The 25837-nt window shown below is 46.8% G+C and overlaps 1 protein-coding gene across 1 annotated transcript; it reads left to right on the forward strand.

The window, feature by feature from the left end:
- The first annotated feature begins 15402 nt into the window (after positions 1–15402).
- Positions 15403–16707, forward strand: NOG (noggin). Its single transcript, XM_021555558.3, has one exon. The coding sequence runs from the start codon at positions 15409–15411 to the stop codon at positions 16078–16080; it is 672 nt and encodes a 223-aa protein (XP_021411233.1). The 5' UTR covers positions 15403–15408; the 3' UTR covers positions 16081–16707.
- Positions 16708–25837: the final 9130 nt, after the last annotated feature.

A 25837-nucleotide genomic window follows, 5' to 3' on the forward strand; every position in this document is an offset into this window, starting at 1 on the left:
AGATTGCATCCAATGTCCAGTATTGCATTGTTAAAATCATCTCATAAAATGACATTTAAGGTGCCATAGTTACCATTTATGAAGAGGATATCCTTTAGCATGTGATAATAGCTTTTACTTTGGAGCAAGTATGGAGTAAATAAGATCTGCACTGTTGGGATGTCCAAGCTGATGGGAGAGCCGTTGATTCTGAGACAGCTTTTAATTTCACTTTCAACCTGCTCTACATTATTTGCTAAAACAATTTACAGAAAAAATCAGTTCAATCAATGTTTGGGAAAAGATATTTTAGTTTTGGCAATTAATTTTAAAAACAAACTAAAGATTCATGTCAGTGAGAGAGTACAGCTGTCATGAGCCTTAGCTACCTGAGGCTGATTACAGTCCAAGTAGACAATAATATGATTTTCAGCTTTCATGTTAAAAATCTCATTTGAAGTGTGAAATTAATATCTTTTTCTGGCATTTTTCTTGCTCGATGTCTCCTCCATTTGTGGTTTATCCAATTATTTAAATTTTAATTCACTGCCAAATGAGCAGATTTACCACATACAGATCCCTATTAATGCATATTAATGCAAGCAGTAAAGTATTTCATCCTGTTCTGGAAGCTAAGACTTCAGAAAGGTTCAGAAGGATCAGTAAGGATTCATACGAATAATTCAGGGGTTGGAAACCATACCTTAATGCAAGATACTTAGGCAACTCTTTCTAGTTCACTTAAACAAAAGGTGACTAAGAGCTATTAGTTCACATCCTGTTCAGTTTATGAGGAGGGTTTGGATCACAGAAGTGTCCTAACACAGACAAGAAATTCCCTTCTGAACCCCAGTGTCAGGGTACCGGAGCACTTTGGAGTGAGAGTACAGTTAACTTTTGGAGAAACTTGCTGAATATTGATTTGCCCTTTGCACTCTTCAATGTGAAATTTGTGTGAAAAGAACCGGGTGTCCCCATCCCACTGTACATTGGTGGCCATGTTTTCAGCACAATCTAGCCAGTGCTGCTGGTGTGATAGTCAGTATCTCCTGTGCCTTAATCCACACACGAGGGGTTTCTCTGCTAGGTCAGGTTGTCATCACTCGGCAGGGACAGTTGCCCAGATGGTGACCTTGCTGTCTGTGCAGTGCCCACCCAGGTGTGGGAGCATCTCATCCAGCTCTCCGTGCTAACTTCTCTCCAATTTTTTGATTTGTCAGTCCACTGAGACCTCTGGAAAGGACATTGGAAAACTATTGGAAGTGTGACACTGACTTAAATTTTCCAGCCTGACAGATATTTAGCTCTGGTTCTACCTTGCGCCCTCAAGGTTGGCAAGAAAGCATAGATTGAAAGTGCAAGTTAACACACTGTGAAGGTTCTTTTTGTGTAAATTGAGCGGGGCAGGCAAAAACACATGTAGGAACACCAAGGCTACAAAATAAATAAACTGGGACTCTCTGCATCCAGTTCTATCAAAAACTGGGACAGAACTTTACTAATTGGAAGAAGCGATGGATACTGGGAGTCAAGTGGTTCCAGCAGGAGTGTTGTTTCTGGGAGATAAGCAAAGGTAAGACCTGCCTTTTTGGATGCAGCTTGGCAGGAGGGAAAGTTGGCAGAGCTGAGCCAACAGTGAGCTCTTTAAAAATCCCATCCTTGCCCTTTGAGTTCTCTGGGTACTGCGTTCCCGTGGGCTGTGTGACTGTACACAGCAACACATCTTTAAGTACTTCCGTGCTGGGTTTGAGTATTGGCTCATGCTCTTCTTCAGTTGCCTGTGGGTAGGTTTATAAATTATGTGCTGAGGCTTATTTCGTTTATGTGGTTTCTTGAAATATGCTTAAACTTAGGAGATATTTAGTCAGTATCTTTGCCTCTTTAAAAACCTTCTGCTATGTTACTCATATATTAGGTTTTGGGTTTTACAGAACCTCTTAAAAACCTCTTGAGCAGATCAGTAAAGGTCTGCTGGCCACAAAGCCCACCATCCTGCTGCCACCACGTGCTGCTTGTCAAGGTGCCCCTTCTTCCCTGGTTCATTAACTGAACATTGTTGGCAACAGTGAGCAGTTAAGTAGCTAAATGTCTATTCAAAGAGTGGCCTGCCAAGTTATCAGTGCAGGCATATTTTTGTAAAGAAATATGCAGCTCAACTTGTGGTACCATTGAGAAGCTGAACTGCAAAAACATCAACACCACAAGTACACAGTATTTTTTCTCCTGCTTACAACACAGTCATTTATTTTGGAATTCTTATGTCAGCTGAGGACTTCAGGGCAGTGACAGCAGAAGAGCTGTCCAGATGCCAGGGAGAAGAGAAACCTGTATATGTACTCCTGTCCTGAAATGGTAGAGGGCAGGGAGAATAGCTGGGAAATTATCTGAAAGACTACATTCCCATAAGCTTTCCAAGGGAATCCACAGATTGTTCCCACAGCAGATACCTGCAATACTTTGAAAATATGTACAAAATGAAATTGCTAAATGATGATTGCTAAATTCCCTTGTCTTCCTGTACCCGCAGAGATCTGCAGATTCAGAACAACCTTTATATTAAGATAAATGATTGCCTTTCAAATTAGCTGGGAAAGCATCACATAATAAAGTGATTGTGATGGGAGTAATCTCTGTGCTTATGGCCAGTGAGATGGTGGGCTCTGACATCAGGGTGGCCAAGCAGCAGACAAAGAGTAAACAAATAACTATAATAGAGACTTTGTTTGGAGTTAAGTGGAAAACTCAAATCTTTCTATAGTGTGTTTTTCTATAGTATATGGAGACAGGGTTTTTACCTCTTACTATGGTACCATTTCTGTGTGAAGACAGCCCCTCCAGCTCTCAGCTTTATTTAAAACTTTTAAATTCTCTGGCAGTTCACAGCACTAACTTTTTGAAAGAGTCTGTGTTCATTAAAATGTAGGGAACACAGTCTGTATAGCATTGTGCAGAGGCTGTGCAGAAGTTTCTCCTGCGTCATATCACAGAATCTGATGTTTTTAAACCTTGTTTTAAAAGGCTTTTTTTTCTATTTTATCTGGAAACAAAACTTGAGCGCAGGTACAGGTACTGTACTGAGGTACAGGTGTGCTGAGGCAAACCAGAAGATAGTTCTGTTTCATTCTCTAACTTCTTTCCTGCCATCTGTTACCTCAAAGGTTTAACTTAGACTATAAATTTTTGAGGGAGCAAGAATGCCTTTTTCTTACATTTGGACAACACCAGAAATGGCTGGTCCATGTCCAAACTTTTAGGTACTACAATAAAATAGATAATAAATCTTTCAAATTATGTCTTTTTTTTAATGCTCCCATGATCATCATGGGTGTGATGTTGTTTTATGGCTAGAGAGCCAAGACATAGATGGTCTCCAGTCAAAGTTATCAAGTATCCCCTAATTATGGCTGTGCTTATTCAAACCACCTAAGAGCTGGTATTTCATACCAGGACTTTATGTGTTCAAAGCCCAGTTCCAGTTGGTTTGCACTGCAGCTGTTGTGAATGCATGCCCTGCTATGAATGGAGCCCAAGTGAGGCTGCATAGCTTAAGTGTTGTTGAAAATGAGACACAGACATTAAGTGGCCATCTGTGGAAAGTTTTCAGTTGCTTTCATGCTACTGCACTGGGATTCATGGCAGATCCCAGGGAGAGAATTCATTTTTCTCTGATGATGTTCACTTCCTGCAAATGCTGCCTTTTTCTTCCTGCAATCTTCTGCTTGGATCAGATCATCTAATTACTGTAACAAATCAGGGAGTCCTGTTTCTGCAGCAGTTTTCTTTCACTGTATATCCATTGTCAGGTGCACCCCACCAGCACCGAGGTGAAAAAGGAATGCTCACACTGACTGTAGAAAGAAGTATGGGGAACAAATGGCACTTGCTCAAATAATGAAAAGCTGTAGCATGAAGTGTGAGAACAATTCAGGGCTGCTTCTTCAACAATAATGGCACATGACAGAGCATAGTCCAGTATCACAGACACACCAAGACAGTTCAGCTTAATTCCTTTGTATATCACACTTTTGACTAAAGGTAGTTGAAGGTCCTCTGTCCCCAGGGTGGGTATTTGCAAAGCAGAGATAAAATAGTGAGAAGTATTACAAAGGCAGCAATTACATTTATAATTGATGAGTAACTTCCACTGTAATGAAATCAGAACATGCTATAAAATCCATGAGGCCCTGTGGTCTATCCCTGCCAATATGATACTCTACAAAAGATAGGAACTAGTCCTCTTCTTGGTTTGCTGTTTTGTGACCCTGAGCAAGCTGATTTGGTACTTTACTTCCTTTTATGTTCTCAAGTTTTGTCTGTGCTACCTGTTGAGATGATGAAGCATGCACACCCTGACCTGCTGTTCAACACATGCCCAACGCCCACTGCAGATGGATCCTGGTTACACTGCACTGAATTCACCTGATTTCATTGGAAGAGCTCAGTGGCAGAAGGACCTGAAGGAGCGGAACTCAACAGAATAGTCACTGAGCAAACACTGAGTACCCATATCATGGCACAGCAAATGGACTGATTTGTATGAATTCTGTTGGATTATCTTACCAATGGTTCTGATAATATATCTCTTTACAAGACTACTGTCTTGTATACTACTGTATATGTGTTCTTGCTGTTTTGAAAATTTTCAAAGCAGCCTTTTCCAACATTTTCAGTCCATATTACAATAGCCTTATCTCCTTGTACAAAATGGCTTGTCTAGTGAATGATTTACTTTAAACCAATCAAATCAAAGCCAACCTTCATTATGAGCAGCAGCACGTGGCACTGCAGGATTTTAAAGCACTGACAGGGTTTTCAGAGCTCAGTTTTCAGCCCTATCACAGATTTGTGCAACCATCTCTTCAGTTCAGGGGGTGACTGGCTGCACCTCTATCAGCAATGAGCCATGCAGCCCAGGTGGAGAACAGACAGGTTGTCCTGCGCCTTGGGAGAGAGGGTGAGATGGGCTTCTTTAGCCAACCAAATCTGCCTCTTCCCAGTGTCGTTTTGCCACTGGTTTGAGCATATCAGGGTTCTACTTACTTGATAATATGCCAGGACAGTGGTTCAGTGACAGGAGGCTGTTCTGAGGGTTTGTTCCCCTTGAACATTCATTGGCAGCATCCCTGCTGGGGATACCTATGTGTACAAGCATGCACACTCCCATCTGCTGCTTTTTCATCAGCTAGGCAAACAGGGATCTCAGGCAATCAAGCCACTTGATTGCTCTTTGTTGCTGTCTTTTGGAAGGCTCTGTTGCCCATTAAAATGCATGTGAGGTTTTTCTGCCACTTCACAGGCTTCTTGAACTAAACCCCTTCCAATGTCAGGATCTAAGCTGCAGGTTCAGGCTCTTACCTTTAAAATCTGTGCATTAAATGCCTTGTATCTTACCTGGTATAGTTATTGAAGTAATCAATGAACATTCTTTCTACTATTTACCTTTATCCTTTCAAGCTGAGAGATCACGCACCACTGGCATTGAAAAGGCTGAATGATTTGCCCTGGTTCATGCTTCTGAATAAAACTGACAGCTATGAGATGGAAATGTTCAGCTCATGTTTTAATTTGCTGCAGCAAAGATTTATCAGACAGAGGTGAAGTCTTTGACTCAGTTTTGTCCTACTGGGGTCTCTCTGTACAAGCTACAGAGGGAAAAGAGGGGTCCCAAGTGCTGATATTTTCAGGTGTCTCTTGCTCTCCCAGTTACAGCCAGTGGGATTTTAGGATAACTCACAGCACAGAGCTGCAGCCTGAGCAGAGGTGTTGCAGGGCTACTCGGGGATTGCTGCAGAGCAGGGCTAGGGGCAAGGGGAGGCTGGGCACCTCGAGGTACCACATCCACTCTCAGGGAGCGGTCAGGGAGCAGAGGATCCCTCAGGATGCTGTGGATGCAGCACCAGTGGCTCTGCCGGCTCCAGGAGCTGCTCAGAGGCACCGCGGGCAGTGCCGGGGGTGGCAGAGCCAGGACTGGCAGTGCCGGGGCTGGCAGAGCCGGGACTGGCAGAACCGGAGCTGGCAGAGCCGGGGTGTGGCAGAACCAGGACTGGCAGAGCCGGGGCTGGCAGAGCCGGGACTGGCAGTGCCGGGGCTGGCAGTGCCGGGGGGTGGCAGTGCCGGGGCTGGCAGAGCCGGGGCTGGCAGAACCGGGGGGTTGCAGTGCTGGGGCTGGCAGAGCCGGGGCTGGCAGAGCCGGGGCTGGCAGTGCCGGGCTGGCAGTGCCGGGCTGGCAGAGCCGGGCTGGCAGTGCCGGGCTGGCAGAGCCGGTGGTGGCAGTGCCGGGGCTGGCAGAACCGGGGCTGGCAGAGCCGGGGCTGGCAGAACCGGGGCTGGCAGAGCCGGGGCTGGCAGAGCCGGTGGTAGCAGAGCCGGGGCTGGCAGAACCGGGGCTGGCAGAGCCGGGGCTGGCAGAGCCGGTGGTAGCAGAACCGGGGGGTTGCAGTGCCGGGCTGGCAGAGCCGGGGCTGGCAGTGCCGGGCTGGCAGAGCCAGGCTGGCAGTGCCGGGGCTGGCAGAGCCGGGGCTGGCAGAGCCGGGGTGTGGCAGAACCAGGACTGGCAGAGCTGGGGCTGGCAGAGCCGGGCTGGCAGAGCCGGTGGTGGCAGTGCCGGGGCTGGCAGAACCGGGGCTGCCAGAACCGGGGCTGGCAGAGCCGGGGGCCGGCGGGCTGAGCCGGGCCCGGCCCAGGGCTGTTCTCCACGCAGGGAGCCGGCGGTCCGCGGGCCTGGGGGCAGGGCGGCTGTCTATTTTTAGTGAGGGTTTTATAGAGTGGATCCCTGCGGTCTGGCTCCACACTGAAATATTGTCCTAGTCTCAATGACATAAACACAGGGCCAGCCTGTGATCCTGGCGCCAGCTTCAGCTTAGGGAATGTGAATGAAAGTACCAGTGGGGTCCAGGCAAGGAGAAGAAAAAAAATCCTGACTGTAATTACAAATAAATCCCAAACCCTTTCGCTCTCATGGCTCACTTAGTGCAGCAAATAGCCTCTGATTCTCTACAAATAAGTCCCAGCTTAGTTACTGACAGATCTACCAAGAGGCAGTTAATGGAATAATGACTAAGGGAAGCTTAGGGTAATTTACAAACAGTTCCCGGTGTTGGAGGGTGATCGCCCCCACCTCGCCCCCCTCCCTGCTCCCTTCAGGTCCTGCAGCGGTAAGCGCCAGGCAGGACCTGAGCCTAGGCACACCAGGGCTCTCTTCGGCTCCTCAGGGAAGGCTGCTATTTATTTATTTATTTATTTATTCGGAAGATCTCACACAAGAATGATGACTAGCAAACTCCAATATTTGACTCCCTAAGGAGAGCAGTTTAGATAATATTCTGCTGAGCAAGGTTATTCCTACCTTCTTTTTGGTTGAGAAAAGTGGGGAGATCTTAAGTGAAAGTGGCATAAAAAGCTATCCCTGCAATGAGATGTTTTAAATGCAGCATTCTTCCTTTTGCTCCTTTTTCTGTTACAAAAGCAGCTCTCTTTGAATCCCTTGTCTGACCCTCATCATTTAAACTCATATTTGAGATGAAATGCTCATTTTGTTGACCAAAGTTAACCCTCATGTTCAAAGTAGAGAGAACTCTTTGGCACTTCAAGAGTGGTCAGTGTAATGCTCTTTTTTGTTCATTTTTGATATTTTTGTAAATCAGAACAGAATCATGTGTCTGGAACACTACTCTGTCAAGAATAGGAGAAATGGGAAGGCTGTTTCTTCATGGGAACAATTGTACACGCATAGACACATGTAAAGAGAACAAATAATAGTCAAAATATATGCCATTGTGTCTGGCATGTTATTGAACTGCTGATGTGTTTATTACCAGAACAAGTACTTCAAATGGTGATGTGGCTTCAGGACACATGCTAGGCAGCAAAGATACTCAGCTGAAGTGTTATTTCAGTGATGCTTGGAAGAAAATCATCCTGACCTATGTCTAAACCTGCTATAAGGCTATCCTGACCTATGCAGGAAAGCCTAGCTGCTTGTTAGTCCTCTGATGGGTTGTTTTTTAATTCCTGTGCCATCCTAGTCTTTCCGAGTATCTGTGTTCAAAGGAGGAGGGTAACAGTCACTTGTTAGTTTTCTATTTGAAAGAATAACACAAAGTTCCTATTCAGGCTTATCAGAGGAACTTCACTGTCCATAAGCAAAGCTGTGCTGTGTGCAAAGTAGCAATTTGTGACTTTTCTGTGTGCTGTGGGGCTTTTCGTCTTATATTCCTGCTCTTCCCTCCTATACCCCTTGTCAAGTCTCCTTTAGAGACTGTGGCATTATGGGATGCTGCTCAATATCCAAAAGCTTTTAACTCTATCCTGTAATTGATGTTTTCTGTAAATTACAATAAAGGAAGGATATTTTTTAAAAAGGGGAGGGGGGGGGGACAGGGGGACGGGACAGGGAAGGACAAACGACCAACATATTTAATGAGGATGAGTAAACACACCCAAGATGTAACTGTAGATATAAGAAAAATAAAAGCAGCTGGGGGGCTTCTGAGACATTGTTTGTCTTGAAAGTGATGAGAAGAGTCACCATCAAAAGACTTGTTTTACTACAGTCATGCTTCATTATGGGCAAGGAGAGTGTGGGGAAGGGGAGGGGTGGGGGTTCCCTACGTGACCAGGTTGCCGGAGGAGAGAACCTAACTCGTTTGCATGGCCTAATTAATCCCTGAACCCAGTCAAAGCCTGAGTCAGAGGGAGAGAGCAAATGTCAGATCTGTGTCTGCGAAGCCTAGATTCATTATTTTACTCGCCTGGGTCCCTTTGCCTTCAAACACAAAATCTTGAAACTCTCAAGCCAAAGAAACACATCCCAGAGATTCCTACTGAACATCAGCAGATTTGGAATCAGTCTCAGACACAAATGTCTGTTTCTATATTTGAATTAATCCCATAACCTCACGAGTGTGCCTGTTTCATCATTCGTGAGAGAAAGGGGAAATCATTCCATGTGCCACTAAAGGTACAAGTTTCTTTGAGAAGTCTCCTATTGAACATAGAGCTTTTCACAGCCAGCCCAGCCACTGTGGGTTTGTATCTTGGGACATTTTGTAATGGCTGCAGAGATAATGCTATGCACACAATTCTGGCTGATCATTGTGATCCACTTCTTTTTTAAGAAATCAGATTCCCTGAAGGGATAAAGTATAAGAAGCTGGAAAGAAGTGATAATAAAAAATACTGGGGAATGACATGCAGTTTAATCTTTTTCTAGTTACTAGAGCTCCTTCATCCTTGTACATTTTCAAATTTAAAAGATTTGTAATAAAGCGGTGGTTCTGAATTTGTGGGACCTTCTGCTGTTGCATTAATTATTGAGGCAAAACCTTTGTCAGAAGTTGTTTTATATACAGGCTAAATTCTGCTCTTTTATTACACTGTAGCCAGGATACTTCTTGTGGGCATAAAGTGCAGCCATTCCACACTTAGTCCAAGATTTCTGAGTCAGTTTTATTTGGGATCCTGTTCCCTCTGGCTCTCTGATCAGGATTAGACCCTGCCTCTTGGACTTTGTACTTCCACAAAACCCGTGAGTCTCTTGGAACCTTTTACACCAGAGTCTGAGGCAACGTTTACTGAGTGCAGGGGACCTGGGGGCTCAGGACTGAGTTGATAGAAGTACTTTTAAAATAAGTTTCAGTTTTCCTTCGTTCATAACTAACAGGGTAAACATGATGTAATTGGATTTATTTTTTTCCTCTTCACCCCCACTGGAGCCAGGAAAATGAAGTAGTTGAGAGAAAAGGGGTTGTCATTTTCAGTCAAGCAGTCATTCATCACATAGCATTAGACAATTAGCAATAAAACATTTGGAGGGCTCCATTGGTGCTAAAAGGGCGAGGGGGTCTTTTTAAATATCAGAGGTGAGAAATGTTATGTATCAGGGTTATTCAGTAGCTGGCATCAATGAATCACTCCCATGCACACAGGGCTTGACTGGGGGAGGTTGCTGTATTCTTCGCTTCATTGAATCTTTGTCCCTCAGTTGTCTTTAGCATTTTATAAAAAAGGAATAGTAAAAACTTGGTTTATCTCAATAGATGTTTCTCTTAATGACCAGGCTGGCTAAAATGAATACATACATTCCTATTTGGCATGTGTGTATATATGTAATATATGCTGCCACAGGGAGTTTGTTTGGATAAACAATGTTGCCTGTGTGGAGATTCAGATCCCCTTCAGGAGCCATTGCTTGTAAATATAAGTGTCATTTTTTAACATAAAAAATGCCTTGGTTTCTGTTTCATCTTTTCCAATTCTCCCACTGGCTTCCCTGCCTGTAATGAATTGGTCTGCACACTGTGAGATGCTGGTCTCTTCTCTTGACTGCTGAGATGTTAGGATTTGGCAGAAAAAGTAGGATGTTTAGGTGGGGTAGAGGAGAGGGAGGATTTAGAAGAACTTTGGGCTTCCTCTGTTGCAAACCTTTTGCATAAATAAATAAATAAATAAAACTAATTCCTCCAAGTGGGGTTGTAGCCAAGAAAACTTTGTTCTGAGAGATTCAGATTTATGGCAGAAGACACTGCTGAGAGAAAAAGCAAGAAACAGAGACAGTGGAGTTCCACCTCCCATGATATATAGAGCCAAGGGAGGTATAAATACCCGTCACTTCCCGGACCCTCTTTAAAAAAAAGACAAACACCCAGGATCCTGTCTCTGGCGGGCTTGCAGCAAGGCGCCCTCATAAAAGCTAAGATAAACAGTTTATCAGCAGATGAATGCACAAGCTCTGGTCTAAAGACAAAAGTCTATACCTTAGGAAAAATGCAGAAGCAGGAAGAGTGGGCTGAGAATCAAGGAGGCACAGTATTTTAGGAAGAAGAATGACATGAAATGAGAAAAATACAGTAATTCTTTAAGGACATTTTGAAGGCAATGGATACATCTATGTATAGCTGTACTTAAAAGACTAAGAAATAACTGGTTTTTATTTGTGGGGTATACTTTTGTTTTGTTTTGTTTTGTTTTTCCTTCATTGTTTTAATGCATTAGTCATCTTAGAATTTACTCCACTATAAAACATTCATCCCAGAGCTTAGTTTCAAAGTACATTATTTATATGTTATTTATCACTGTAGATATAGGTTCTTGGCCAAATGTCTCCTTCCCTGTCTCCATTCTGATGGGGTTTAAAGGTAGAACTTTGCTCTCTCAAGGTATGTTTTACCTTCCAATATTTTTGATTCAAAACTGTTTTCCTTCAGAGCAGCTGATCACCTGCTAACATTGTCATCCTCAGCACAGTCCTTATTCTGTGTATCAGAAAAGGGGCAGGGAAATTGATAAAGTATCTTCCTTATGAGGGAAGAGGGACAGAACACCACATTTCAAAGATTCAGCAGGATCTCCCTGAATCTTTCCACATTAAAGAATGCAGTTTCAAAGTAGCAGAATGGTGATTTTTTTTTACCTGTGGTACATGGATTCCAGGGAAGGTCATAGATGACCCTTGATAGCTCATAATGTAGATTTGTCATCAAATATATTTGGACTATGTAAAAATGGCTGCAAGCTGTGCATCTCCTTTAGAATTTCCTTAGGGATTCAGTTTTTAAAGAAAAGGTAGAAAATAAGTTCTTTATAAAATTTATACAGATGTATAAAGGAAGAGGAAACCAGCAGCTTGCTAGAACCTAAGACTAAAATTGGAGTGGTTTTAATTCAGTTGTCTGCTCTTTCAAACACAGGTTTCCTCTACAATTTTAGTAAAACAGGAGTCTTGTCCCTGTGCGTTGTTCCATTGATACTGGTAGCATCTAATCAAACTTTCCAACACTTCCATGAAAGAAGCAAGGATTCACATTCCTGCTCTACAGATAAGGAAAGGCAGAGCTATGAAATGTGCTGCCCAAAGCCATATGAGAAATTTGCATGACAGCAGAGCAGAGGACTTATTTGATTATGCTGTTGCTTTTCCCTTCCTTTCCTTAACAATCATTTCATGCCAATGGATTTTTTAAAATGAGAAGCAAAAGGCAATGAGAGCATGATTTAAAGAATCTTTCAAGTGTAAAGGGATGCAAGAATAGTTCTAAGGAAGCCTCCACTCCCAAGGAAGGCACAGCTTTGCCAATCACACCTGGCATAATTCTTCTTCATCCCAGTTTTGTAGTGTTTTATTACTTTCTGTGAGAGTCCCTCTGTGGTTTCGAGTGGTGCATGAGACTACTGCTTGCAGACCAGGCTTATTTGAAACCATGGGCTGAATTCAGAGGGATGTCCCTGAGCCCTGGGTTGGGTGAAGTAGGTCAGGCCATTTTCTGTTAGTAGATTTAACAGGAAACAAATCTATTCTGAATTGCTTCTGTGCATCCTCACTGCTGTGGCCTGAAGTCAGCTGCTAATGTGTTTTCAGAGCTGTGCCTCCAGAGCCACACAGGCTGCATTCCTCTTCTCTCCTCATCAGCGATGTCACCCTGAAGAAGTGGCATCTCACTCTTGCCCACACTGGCTTCCTGTGTGCCTTGAAGGCTGTGTTTGTTTTGTCTACTGAAAAAACAGGTTTTTACTACTGACAGCACTCCAGAACCACTAAAACTGAGGCAAAGGGAGTTGTTCTACTCTGCTTCATGCATCATTGCCAGTAGAATGACCAGCTAAGGCCTCTATGAGCTGCTGGCCTCTCTCCCTATCCCAGGAAGGGTTGGCATCATACACTGACCCTGGATCATGCCCTTTACCTCCAGGTTTCATTTACTGCTGTTTTCAGCAAGCCTTGGAATAAACCAGTTTCTTTTCCCTCTGACCCAGAGGCCTCTGGCAGAGTTACTGGCAGCTCTTTCCCAGCCCTGCTGTCAGCCATTCCATCAAGAAATTCTTGGGCCATAAGTGACTTCTATCACTTCTACATCCCTCAAGCTTTCATGGCCTCTCCAGGAGCCCAGTGCACCTGAGGCGAGGCAGACACCCACGCTTGAGGAATTACTGAGCTCCAGCCTGCTCTGCTCAGAACAGATCTGGGGCTTAAAGAGGCACAGAGAGGCTTAAAGAGACTCATTCCAGAAACATTTTGTTGTACAGGTAACTCAGTTGAGGAGGAAAAGTCCTCCAGCCCTTGTTTAGGGTCACAATTTTGAATGTGGAATCTTAAACATCTGGCATGGAATAGATGGAACATAAGCCTTATTAGCTTTGTTTTTTAGACTTAAGAGACTGGTAGTTAAAGAACTGGTTTCAAATACCAGCTGAATAAAACTTAATTTATTATTAAAAAATAAATACAAGCGATTAGATGTAACTTCTGAATTTTTGCTTCTGTTCTGGGTCTGAGGTGTAGCTTCTCACTTATATCAAGGGACAACTTTTATGCCAAATTTCAGCAATTAAAGTTTACCGGGGTCTAGGTGGAGGTAGAGACCTCAACTTGCAGGTGAAAAAAAAATTTAATAAAACTCCAGCAGGTCTTTGACAGACATTGTAGCAGCAAGTGTCACTGTGAGGCTCTTTCACAGTGTTAACCTTAGGTCAGTTTTCCATCTTTTTCATGTAATTTTTTTCACTTATGTATTATTTATAAAATGCCCTATATGTTCTGGAATAAAGCAAAGTTAAGAGGTTTTTTAATTGGGAATGAAAATAGTTGAAAAAATATCACTTTCGTAAAAACTACCCAATATTGGTAATATGATCTATGTAGTACTTTCATAATGAACCTAATTTTGAAGGTTAAGATTTAAACAAATGCATAAATAATTTAGGTGAAATGGCTTAGCTTCAGTCTCATTAAACTTAGGCTCCTAAGTGCCTAAATAGCCTGCAGGAATGGGATTCAAGCACTTCAGGAAATTTTACTCAAACCATAATAGAGCCTTACAGCCATCCTGCCTGCCACGCCGTGTAAGTGCTCTTTGCGAGACAGTAATTCTGCCATGGAAGTGGCATTTAGTATCAAATTTTAAATTGTTTTATGTATTTCCATTGAGGCATTTTCCATCTTTCCTGTATGGATTAAGGGCATAACTGGAAATTGCGTTTCTGATGAAGTCCTAGCGAACTCCCTAGAAAATCGCCAAGCAAGTGCCCCGGAGAGAGCAGCGGGGCCGGGCAGTCTCCCGGAGCATCCGGCGCGGGAGCCGAGCACCCGGGCTCGTCTCGGGGGACCGCAGGTCCGTACGCGGGGTCCCACGCGGCCGCAGCCCCGAGGTGCGCGCGGAGTCCGCGGGAGCCGCCTCCTCCCACCGCAGCACCCCCGGAGCTCTGCCCGCCGCTGCCGCCGCCGCGCTCACCCCCGCGGCGCGGGAGGCTCTTCCCGAGTTCCTCCGGCGCCGCGGGCATCCCGCCGCTCCGCGCTGTCCCGGAGCCCCCCGGCCCGCCCGCGGGCAGCCCCCGGCCCGGCGCGGCGCCGCCAGCAGAGGGCTCGCTCCGCCCGGGAAGGCGCCCGGCGGCCGCGGCGCCGCGGGCAGAGCGTCCGCAGCGGCCCCGCGGGCGGGCAGCGCGCCCCGCGCCCATGTGCGCGCCTGGGCGGGCGGCCCCCGGCGGCCGCGCAGCGCGGGCCGGGCCGGGAGGGCGCGGGCCGCCCGCGGAGCACCGGGACAGCCGCGCTCCTGCGCGGGGCGGGCGGGAGAGGCCGCGCTCCGCGCCCACGAGGAGAGCGGCGGGGCGAGGCCGAGCCCGGAGCCGGCGGCGGCGGCCCGACGAGCGGGCGCCCGGCCGGGCGGAGCTGCCGGCGGCTGCCCCGAGCAGGGCAGCATCTCCCGGGGCGCGGCGGCTCGCGTGAGCGGCGGCGTGCGGAGGGCGGGGGGAGGCGGCGGCTCCCGCCTCAGCCTTCCCCAGCAGAGGGTGCCTGCGGTGGGAAGGGGGAAGCCTCACTCTCCTGCACTTTTGTGGGAGTGGGGGTTGTGTTGTGTGTGTGGGTTTTAAGGGGGGGTGGGGTGGGTTAGGAGAGAGTCTGTGGTTTCCATGGAGATGAAGCTGAAAGTGCAGGAAATTTAAAGGCTTTGGGTCCTTGCGAAGCAGACAAACTGGTGCCAACGTGCGTGGCTACTGTTGCTGCTGAGGAGGCTGCTTTGCAAACGGCGGAGAGGAGCGGGGAGGAAGAATCGGCAGCCACTTCTTCCACACGCACGGGCAGACAACGAGGAGCGGCAGCCACAAGCAGAATTCGCAACAAAAAGAGGCATCTCCCGTTCCTGGGAAGGGCGAGAAGAAGCGGCAGCAGCAGCAGAATTTTGGAGCGGCTCCACCAGGAGAAATTTTATAGAGAAGCCTGCAAGAGAGAGTGTTTGCAGGGGGCTTGTTCTCCGCGCTTATCAGGGGGCTGTCTTTGCTGGTGGTGCGGCGAGTGGAGATCGTGATTCCCTTCAAAGACGAGCTATTTTGGATATCCCCGTACAAGTTTTCTGATGTATTTGCTTGCACTTTCTTCCCTTGCTGTTTGGTGAATCCAGCCCCCCTTTCCCCCCCCCCCACCCCCCCACCGGTCTCCCAAGGATGGATCATTCCCAGTGCCTTGTGACTATATACGCCTTGGTGGTTCTGCTGGGTCTCCGGCTACAGCAGGGCGCCTGCCAGCACTATCTGCACATCCGACCGGCTCCCAGCGACAACTTGCCCTTGGTGGATCTAATCGAGCACCCGGACCCTATCTTTGACCCCAAGGAGAAGGATCTTAACGAGACCTTGCTAAGGAGCCTCATGGGCGGACACTTCGACCCCAACTTTATGGCTGTTTCTTTGCCCGAGGACCGGCTCGGAGTGGACGATCTAGCTGAGCTGGACTTGCTGCTCAGGCAGAGACCCTCGGGAGCGATGCCCAGCGAAATCAAAGGGCTGGAGTTCTACGATGGGCTGCAGCCGGGCAAGAAGCACAGGCTGAGCAAGAAGCTGCGCAGGAAGCTGCAGATGTGGCTTTGGTCCCAGACCTTCTGCCCGGTCCTATACACGTGGAACGATCTCGGCAGCCGCTTTTGGCCCCGGTACGTCAAAGTGGGCAGCTGCTACAGTAAAAGGTCTTGTTCAGTCCCCGAAGGCATGGTTTGCAAACCTGCCAAGTCCGTGCATTTAACGATCCTGAGGTGGAGGTGCCAGCGCCGGGGCGGGCAGAGATGCACATGGATACCCATCCAGTACCCCATCATTTCGGAGTGTAAGTGCTCCTGCTAGGGCGGCACTTCCCTTCGCGCCCCTTCTCCAGCGGACTCACGTGGACCTTTGCTGCAACAGAAATAAAAGACATTTGCTTTCTGGTTAACGTTGTAATGCACTGTAACGTGTAGGAGAATGTATATTGTGTGTATATATGGCACCGGTTTAATATACTATTAAAAGGTCAGTATTATACGTGAAATAATCAACGTCTACTGTATTTTCAAGACTATTACCCTGATCGTTGCTAATGTATTCTTTTTTTTTATTTATATTCCAGAGAGAAGTTGCTTCGCTTTGGCGAAGTAGGTTTTTTGTTGGGTGTTTTTTTTAATAAAAGGATTAAAAAATACAAACCAAACTTTTTGATAAGAGAATTTTGATAATATTTTCCATTATTCGGAAAGCGTGTGTGTGAGGTTTTTTGTTTTGTTTTGGTTTTGGTTTTGTTTTTTTTTTCTTTTTCCTTACGGACTTCAGATTTAAAATAAAAATGAATAAACGCCTAGAGCACAATGTTATTGTAAATAGAGAGAACAGTTTGAATGACTTAATCCTATGTAAATGAAGAGTATCTGCTATTTATTCTTTATATCCTTGTAGTAAAAGTGCAGTGCAGAATTAAAGTCAACCACTAAAACACGAGCCGTTTGGATTCTGTTTGCTTTTTGGTTTGGCCGCCGTCGGGGGGGCTTTCTTCTCTCTCCTCCTCGTTCTCCACGCTCAGCAGGACGCTTCGTGGTGGCAGGGGGAGGTGGGAACCTGCTCACGACTCTGTTAGAGGGGCTCTGCGGCACCTACACCGGCGGAGTGCCGCGGGCTCCGGGCCCGCAGGATGGGGGCGGCCGGCAGGGCGGTCCCTCCGCTCCGCTCCGCGCTGCGCTGTGCCCCGCCGAGCCGCTCCCGCGGCCGCGCAGCCCCGGCGAGCTCGGCGGCAGCTGCTCGGGGATTTTTCTTTTAACCGCTTGACATTTCATTTACAACGGGACACGTGTCTTTCACACCTACCATTGTGGTGGGACACTGCTGAAACTTGACCCCTGGGCTTTGGGGGGTTTCAGCGCAGACGCGTTATTAGCCTGATCCTGTGACAGCCCCGCACACCGCCCGGCCCGGCCCGGTTAACTCTTTGGGCTCCCGCCAGCGCCGGGCCATCGCCACCCTGACGGGCTGCCCGGGGCTGCGGCGCTCGGGGGCTGCACCCCCTCCCTCGAGCCTCCTCTCCGCAGGCAGCCTGGGGAGCTCCGTGCCCTGCGGCCGGGGAGCTCCGTGCCCTGCGGCCGGGGAGCAGCGAGCCCTGCAACCGGGGAGCTCCGTGCCCTGCGGCCGGGGAGCAGCGAGCCCTGCGGCCGGGGAGCTCCGTGCCCTGCGGCCGGGGAGCAGTGAGCTCTGCAGCCGGGGAGCTCCGTGCCCTGCGGCCGGGGAGCTCCGTGCCCTGCGGCCGGGGAGCAGTGAGCTCTGCAGCCGGGGAGCTCCGTGCCCTGCGGCCGGGGAGCTCCGTGCTCTGCAACCGGGGAGCTCCGTGCCCTGCGGCCGGGGAGCTCCGTGCCCTGCGGCCGGGGAGCAGTGAGCTCTGCAGCCGGGGAGCTCCGTGCCCTGCGGCCGGGGAGCTCCGTGCCCTGCGGCCGGGGAGCTCCGTGCCCTGCAGCCGGGGAACAGCGAGCCCTGCAACCGAAGAGCTCCGTGCCCTGCGGCCGGGGAGCAGTGAGCTCTGCAACCGGGGAGCTCCGTGCCCTGCAGCCGGGGCAGCTCCGTGCCCTGCGGCCGGGGAGCAGCGCGCCGTGCCGCCCGTGCTGCCGCGGGTGCCCGAGCCCCGCCGCCGCCCGCTCCCGGCCCGCCCCCCGGGGCCGCCCCCGCCCGCTGCCCGCGGTGCTGCGGAACGGCCCGGCCCGGCCCGGCCCGGCCCGCGGGGCTCCGCGGGACCCGCAGCTGTCCCGCGGCTCCGTCGGGACTCGGCCCAATTAGAGACGTGTTGGACTTTGACGTGCTGGGAGAGCCGACGGTTCATATCTCATAGATACCAACTGCGAAAACAAACTCCACGTGTTCTTCAAAGGCTCCCTGACAGTGCAGAAAGCCTTTTCCTTATTTATCTTGGAGCCAAAAAAAACCTTTTTTTTTTTTTATTTCTCCTCCAAAACTCGGAGGGAATCTATGCTGATCATTTTAAACCCGTGGGTCTTTCACAGAGACGAGCCAGCCCTGCTTTCTCTAACGCTTAGTTCGGTATCTCCGAATGCATATTCATTCCCTCGCTCAGTCTCTCGGTGCGTTTTACCGCCCGTCTCTTTGCTCTAATTTCAATAGTTTTGGGAGGGGGGAAGAAAATCAGATCTTGGGACATTTAGGGTATTCATTAACCTAGTGAAGAGGAACAGAGGCATTATTACTCACATAGAAGGCACCCTGCCCCCATGTCTATCTAAGGGTTCATTGTAAAAGGATTAAAAGTTAAAGACCTTCATCTTATGATTCTTTCATTTAATCTTCGTGGCGCCTGAAAGACATGCTGGATGGATGATCACATTTAAAATATTCCTAATGTCGGCTACCTTAGGACTCCAGGCAGGGCAAACAAACGTAATTTATTTCCAGAAGAAAGGGTATATTGAGATGTTTAAGTTTATGAACCACCATTACCATGTATATTTGTTAGGTTCTGACAAATACCCAAATAACATTAAAATCAGCCATTCATCACATATGAATTTATGCAAAACCTTGTATGCCTGGGGCCAATATTTTTTTAGACAGAGTTTCACTTGCAAAAAAAAAAAAAAAAAAAAAAAGTTTATTTTAAAAAAAAAAAGCAAGAGTTTTTCATGACTGGTAAACACGAGAATTATGTGAACAGAAACTATTTCATGCTGGGATGGCAGCCAGGGATTCGGGAATGTCAACAAAAGTTCTCCGAAGGTTGAAAATGTCACTGGATTACAATACAAGGTCCTTTGCCCCATTAGCAAACTTTGCTAAAGTAATATTTCCACTACTTAGCAAGGGGGCTCACCCAGTGATTTATCTGTCTGTGATCCCAGCAATGGGGCAAACAGGGACTTCATCTGGAAACCACCTCTGACTGCTGGCTTCAAGATTTAAAAATTTTTATGTGTGCAGAGATGAGTGTGTATTGGTGACTGTTACTCTGAGTGTAAAAGAAGTGTGCTGTTAATGTAGTCTAAATATTTATCACCATATCTGTCTTAATTTTAATCCAAGGGTCATTGTTACCAGTGAGTCATGTGTACGTACATGCTTTCTCAACCAATAACACCCTGTTAATAAGTTCATGAGAATATTTTGGGTTTTAAAAAATCAAGTTTCACCATCCATAAGGCCCATGATTTTTTTTTTTAATAAATAGCTACATTTTGTCAGCTGGTAGATCAAAAGTAAACTAGTAGTTTTCACTGTTGTTTCTGGTCAGGTCCACTTTCTGGTCCTCCTGCCCCAGTGTTGAAATGTTTGGCTTGTAGTGGAAGGGTTTCAAGCCAAACAAATAAAATATCTTTCTGATGAATGTTTCTATGCAAATCTATTTAATATTAGATTTTGTAATATGTTTTTGTAGCAAAATTGAATTATAGCTCTTTTGAATAGAAATCAATTCATAACACAGCCAGTTTTTCTTTGCTGGTCTTTGTAGTGGCATCATAAGAATGCACAAAGACCACTATGGGGAAGAAATAAGGGAAAAGTTGAAAGCTTGCTTTTCGATACTCTGCAGTTTCTTCTTTTGCAATTTTAGTGTCTTAAAGCATAATAATGGGAATTTCAATTAATTTCTGTGTCTGCCGTAGGCTCAGCTGAGTCATTTAACCTGTGTGCTGCAGTTCCTTGGGAGGAGAACAGGACTTCTTCTTTGCCACTGTAGTCAGTCTTTATCAGAATAATCTCTCACACCACGTGTTTATTCAAAATCTAGTAAATTTAAGGCCCAGTGTTCAAGGGAGGGTCCTCTATGGCATTGCATTTAGCATCCAAGCCATTGTCTTTGCCAGTGCAGAGCAGTATTCTACATATCATTCTCCAATGCTTTATACTTCTGATTATAAGGGATGAACATGTGGCTTTTAACCAAAGTTGTGATGATGACTAATTTGAAAGTGCTAAGAGGAACACCGTCAATAAATACACAAAAAAGTAAACCAGAGTAACTTGTCCAAATTAACTAATCCAAAATTAGTTCAGAGAGTGTGAAGAAAATGAACCAATTAGGAAACATTACACATTAAAGTGTTGTGTCCTCACTTATATACTCAATTGAAAAATCTATTTGATTCTTCTTGTCATTTTCAAAATAACCACAAAGATGAGTTCTTGAGATTGCATGAGGACACTGTGGAATCATCACCAAAATCACCTCAGCTAGAAATTAGAGCGGTAGTATTTGGGTAAATACTGGACAAGTTTTTTTTCTTCCATAGTTTTAATAGAGAAATAATTTTAATTTAGTTACATCAACACCTTGAAAAAAATTCCCAAGCAGTTCACTTCACTGGGCTGTGTTATATAAAGGTAATCTGCACCACATTGGCTGGATCTTAGACACATTAAAGAGAAGATATTCCAGCTTGGAGATTCGCCAGGAAGCTTCATTGAAAGCTGAAATAAATATAATGACGTCATCATATAATGTAACATCATAGCTTTCAAGGTGAGCCAAACCAAAGGTATGCTGGCAGGGGAATGTTGCCACCTGGTAGATCCATGCTAGGAATAGATCCGATATCCCCATCCAGCGGGGAGGAGAACAGCCACACTTTTCCTGGAGTGCCCACAAGGATCCTGCAGTCTCTCGGTGCCTGCAGCTCCAGTGGGAGCCTCGCTGCACGTGGGAGCTGCAGGATCTCTGTCAATGCTCTCTTTTAAGAGAGCAGCTCCAGCAAATTTGAAGAGACCTTTTCATTCCCTCTTCCCTGCTCCCAGACCAAGCAAGAAGCTCCAATGGTTAAAAAGAAGGGAATGAATACAGTCACTTGAAACAACTGTTGGAATGGTTCAGACAGGAACAGAAATATTCAGCAATCAACATTAAAGACTCTAAATCCTTGGAGGTGTTATTGCAGGATCAGCAGCTTACAGCCCTCTTTGTGAAGCCTGGGTACCAGTGTATTACTGCTAAGTCCCCTGCAGCTTGTTCCCTGAGGGGAAAGCAGCTGCCCTGTGGGATGTGCTTTTGAAGAGTCTGGGAGAAAAGCTACTGCAGAGAAATCTGCACGGGTGTAAGGTCACCGTGAGCCACTTTTCCCTGCTGAACTGTGGGACAGGAGTGCAGAGATACCACAATGTAGCTTCTGACTATGTTGGTGGATGGCTTCGATGGAAACCAGCTGAGCTGATGCTGTGGGAGCTCACTGGTTGTAGTTCTACCCTCTCTGGGGTATATCCATGTGCCTTTTAGCATCGTGTTCTGAGTCAGCACTCAGTGCCAGAGCAGCCCGTGGTGCACTGAGGCCCTGCCAGCTGCAGATGTCCTGGAAAGCTTTGGAGCCATCCCTGTGGGGCCTCTGGCTGTGCGTGGGTACTCCCATCGCAGAGCCCAGCTGAACGGGCTAAGCAGCAGCACTGACTGAAAGCACACAGATCCTGGCACTGACTGGGCTGGAGTCTGCTCTTCACCCAGCACAGCCATCATCCAGCACTCAGGGCTCTCCCGTGGAGAATCCCAGAGCAGTCGCTGCATCAGATAATCATAACAGAGTTTGAAAATAGGTTTCACACTCCCTCCTCGTTGTTTTCTTTCCCTCATGAGAGGGGGAGTGGCAAGGCTCCCATCACAAAGAACGTTACTCAGAACCAGAACAGATCTTAAGGCACAACACTAAAAACCTGTATGCAATGGAGAAGGACTGGGTGGCTCGAGGGATTGGTAATGGTATAAAGAGCTTTTCACCACTAGGCTTCTGGCTCTGGTCCAGAGGTAGTAACTGAAAGCCACAGTCATCTGATGCCTGCAGAGTGGGCTCTGTAGAATGAGTTGTTGGTCTCTGCATAGATCCTACCAAGCAGGATCCAGATCACAAAGCCACCACCAGAACTGTCATGCTTGCAGGAATTCTCAGTCCAAACTGCACAATGAAACAGTAATGAGGATGTTTGAATTGTGATTGTGGTTAGTAGCTTAGCAGTTTGTGATTGTGATTGTGATTTGATTATGATTGCGAAGACTATACTGTTGTTGGGTATTTTTCATTTGTGGGGAGGGATTAAATTAGGAGAATGTAGCCAGTATAGCCCTTTGTATTGATACAACCCTAACAGCATTTTCCTTCTGGCATAGTAATGACTTTATTTTTGGCCTACACCTGGCAACTTACTACCTGGCTTGGATGCAAACCGTGGTCCAGAGGAAGACAGAGCAGAGCCAGGCACTCCTATGTTAATTGAAATGCCTCCTGCACTGGGTGGTGTAAATAACTTCATAATAAGTACATCTTACACCTACTAATGCAAATACCTTATTTACAGCAGTGCAACTTTCCAGGGCTCAGGTTAGAGGTTACCTTTCCATATTGGATTCCAAATCACACTGCTCTGAGCACACATTTCTCTGGACAATTTCAGAATATCGTTTCCAGGCTGCTGTGTTGTACCTGTGAAATAAAAAAAATCCAGTACCTTTCTCAGCAATAAATAAGCTGAGTTTAACTTGAAGTATTAGGAAAAAGAAGTACATAAAACCCATATATATTTATATAAGGGCCAGTGTAAACATCAGTCCTCTGTTTTAAAATGAACCTTCTGGTATTCCAGGCACTTCATAATATTGTCTGGGAGTGAAAAATGGACAGAAAATAATTTTCCCTCACTCCCTCTCCTAGTTTGCTTTGGACATTTAGACACTGCATATCTATCTAGGTTTATTTTGCCTTTTGCATGGATTTGTTCCTCCAAGGGCATTCCATTTTTCACACAGCAACAGAATGTTGAATAATATTGCACAGATATTATTGTAAACATGCATAAATTACTAGAGAGATTTTATAGCCTGGTGAGACAAGCTGAAATACTATCTTTTAAAATCAGGTGGACTTCCAAGTTCATCATGTCCTTTTGGAATAAGTGGGTACATTTTTTTTTTGTAGGTAATACTTGCACAATAAATGTGGTCATTGACCTGAACCTTGAAACTCTTGTAAATAAGCCTGTTATTAGCCATGCCTAAATTAGATCTCAGTGCTACATCTCCTGGCCTCAGAAACACCCAAGTACCTCTCCTGTCTCTCATTGTATCTGCTCTTGGCTTCATGAGGATGTGAAGAGTCCTTTCCACCCAGCAGTGTTCTGGGTCTGTGGGGGGTTCACCCTGGCAGAACTCCAGGTGCCCACCAACGCTGCTCTATCACTCCTCATCTGAGAGGGGGGCAGAAAATACAACAAGGGGTTCTTGGGTCAAAATAAAGGCAGGGAAAAATCCCTTACCAATTACCATAACAGGCAAAACAGACTTAGCTTGGGGAAATTTATTTATTACCAATCAAATCAGAGTACTGAGAAACAAAACCAAATCTTAAAACACCTCCCCTCCACCCCTCCCTTCTTTCCAGGCTTAAATGCACTCCTGATTCTCTCTGCTTCCTCCCCACCAGCAGCACAGAGGCTTGGAAATGGGGGCTGGGGTCAGATCATCACGTGTCATTCTGTTGTTCCTCCCTGCAAAGCGAAAGGGAGCGAGAGAATTCCTCATACTCTTCCCTGCTCCGGAGTGGGCTCTTCTCTCCATGGGGCCACAGGTCCTGGCAGCTCTAGGGTGGGCTCCTCTCTCCATGGGGCCACAGGTCCTGCCAGCTCTAGGGTGGGCTCCTCTCTCCATGGGGCTACAGGTCCTGCCAGCTCTAGGGTGGGCTCTTCTCTCCATGGGGCCACAGGTCCTGCCAGCTCTAGGGTGGGCTCCTCTCTCCATGGGGCCACAGGTCCTGCCAGCTCTAGGGTGGGCTCTTCTCTCCATGGGGCCACAGGTCCTGCCAGCTCTAGGGTGGGCTCCTCTCTCCATGGGGCCACAGGTCCTGCCAGCTCTAGGGTGGGCTCCTCTCTCCATGGGGCCACAGGTCCTGCCAGCTCTAGGGTGGGCTCCTCTCTCCATGGGGCCATAGGTCCTGCCAGCTCTAGGGTGGGCTCTTCTCTCCATGGGGCCACAGGTCCTGGCAGCTCTAGGGTGGGCTCTTCTCACCATGGGGCCACAGGTCCTGGCAGCTCCAGCATGGGCTTCCCATGGCCAGCTTGGCCTGGCCTCCTCCAGGGCTGCAGGTGGTGTCTGCTCCACGGGGCACCCAGGAACGGCCTTCCTGACCATGGTCTTCACCAGGGAAATCTGTGCTCCTGGAGGTGCTCCCCCTCCTTCTGCACTGCCCTGGGTGTCTGCAGAGTTGTTTTTCTCCAGTATTCTCACTCCTCTTTGTGGCTGAAGTAGCTGGATTTTTTATTTCCATTTCTAAATAGCTTTGCCCAGAGGCTCTCCCGTCACGGCTCACGGGCTCAGCCTTGGAGCACCTTGGAGCCAGCTGGAATTGGCTCTGTGGGACATGGGGGAAGCTTTTCACTGAAGGCATCCCTGGAGCCCCCAGCTGCCCAAAGCTGGCCACACAAAGCCAGCGTGGCTGTGTGTGTGCACAGTGGAGTTCCTGGTGAGCTGGGAAGGCTAATAAAGCTCCCTGAGCACTGCATGAAGAAGGCATTAAGGCTGGACCACCAGGCTGGGAATAGTTACACTGCACTTAAGCTGTCTCCAGAAGTGCACAGCATTCTGCTCTGGGCCACAAAACCTGGAGCACAACTCAGCCAAGGCTTCACAAGGACATCCTCAGAAGGACTCGCTGCTCACCCCACGTGCCTGTAGCTCTCTCTTGGACCAGCTGAAACCTCAACACCCTGGACCAGAGTCCCGAGGGAACCGGGAGCAGCTTGGGTGTTCAGGGGAGGGCTGCTCCACCTAACCAGGAACAGCTGAGTGTTGTGGTTTGTATAAACTGTTTGCCATGTATGTGTGGCATGTGGCAGTAAATGAAACACTTACTTTAAAACTTATTGAAGTTCTTTCAGCAAAAAAATTAATGTGGGGTTGGCTTTTATGCGTTGTTTCAAATGAAGCAGAGATTTATACACCTTATTATCCTAATTTTTTTCCAGACACTGCCCTGAATATCTCTCATATCTTATGGGAAATCAAATATCAGAGATCACTGGTAATTTCCCATCTATGGTAAGAACAAAAAAATGAGTAGGTCTAATGAAGTGGCATGTAGTCAAATGTTCAGACTGTAATCATCCACAAAATATTTAAAGCAATCTGAAAGAAACTTTTCAGACTAGGTAGACTAGGTTCCTCTTACTCCTAAGCTTCTAAGAGATGCCAAAAAACTTCAAAGGTAACATTTTCAGTCCTGGGTGCTTGAGATTAGGCATCTTGTTCAATAAGATGACATCTATGGCAGGAAATACTTTTGGTTGAATTTTTGGATGCAGGAATTCATCTCTCTCAGTAGGAGACAATGACAATACACCACACTGTGAAAAACAGCAGATGTAGCTTTACTGCTACATACAGGACTCTATCTGATATGGTGAATTTTGTAATTAGTATAAGATGTTTTGTTTTGTTTTCAAAAGGGCTAAGAGATGCACGTTTTTTAAAATGGGTCATTTAGGTATATAACATTTCTAGGAGCTGCAGAAAACCCCATTTCCAAATCTTCTCACTCTAAAGTAATGAGAAAAAGGGGTGAACTTGGAGTTTCTCACAGACAAGAGAAATCCTAAAGCAAAATAATTGGAT

The sequence above is a fragment of the Lonchura striata genome, chromosome 19, assembly GCF_046129695.1.
Source record: "Lonchura striata isolate bLonStr1 chromosome 19, bLonStr1.mat, whole genome shotgun sequence".
Taxonomy (NCBI): domain Eukaryota; kingdom Metazoa; phylum Chordata; class Aves; order Passeriformes; family Estrildidae; genus Lonchura; species Lonchura striata.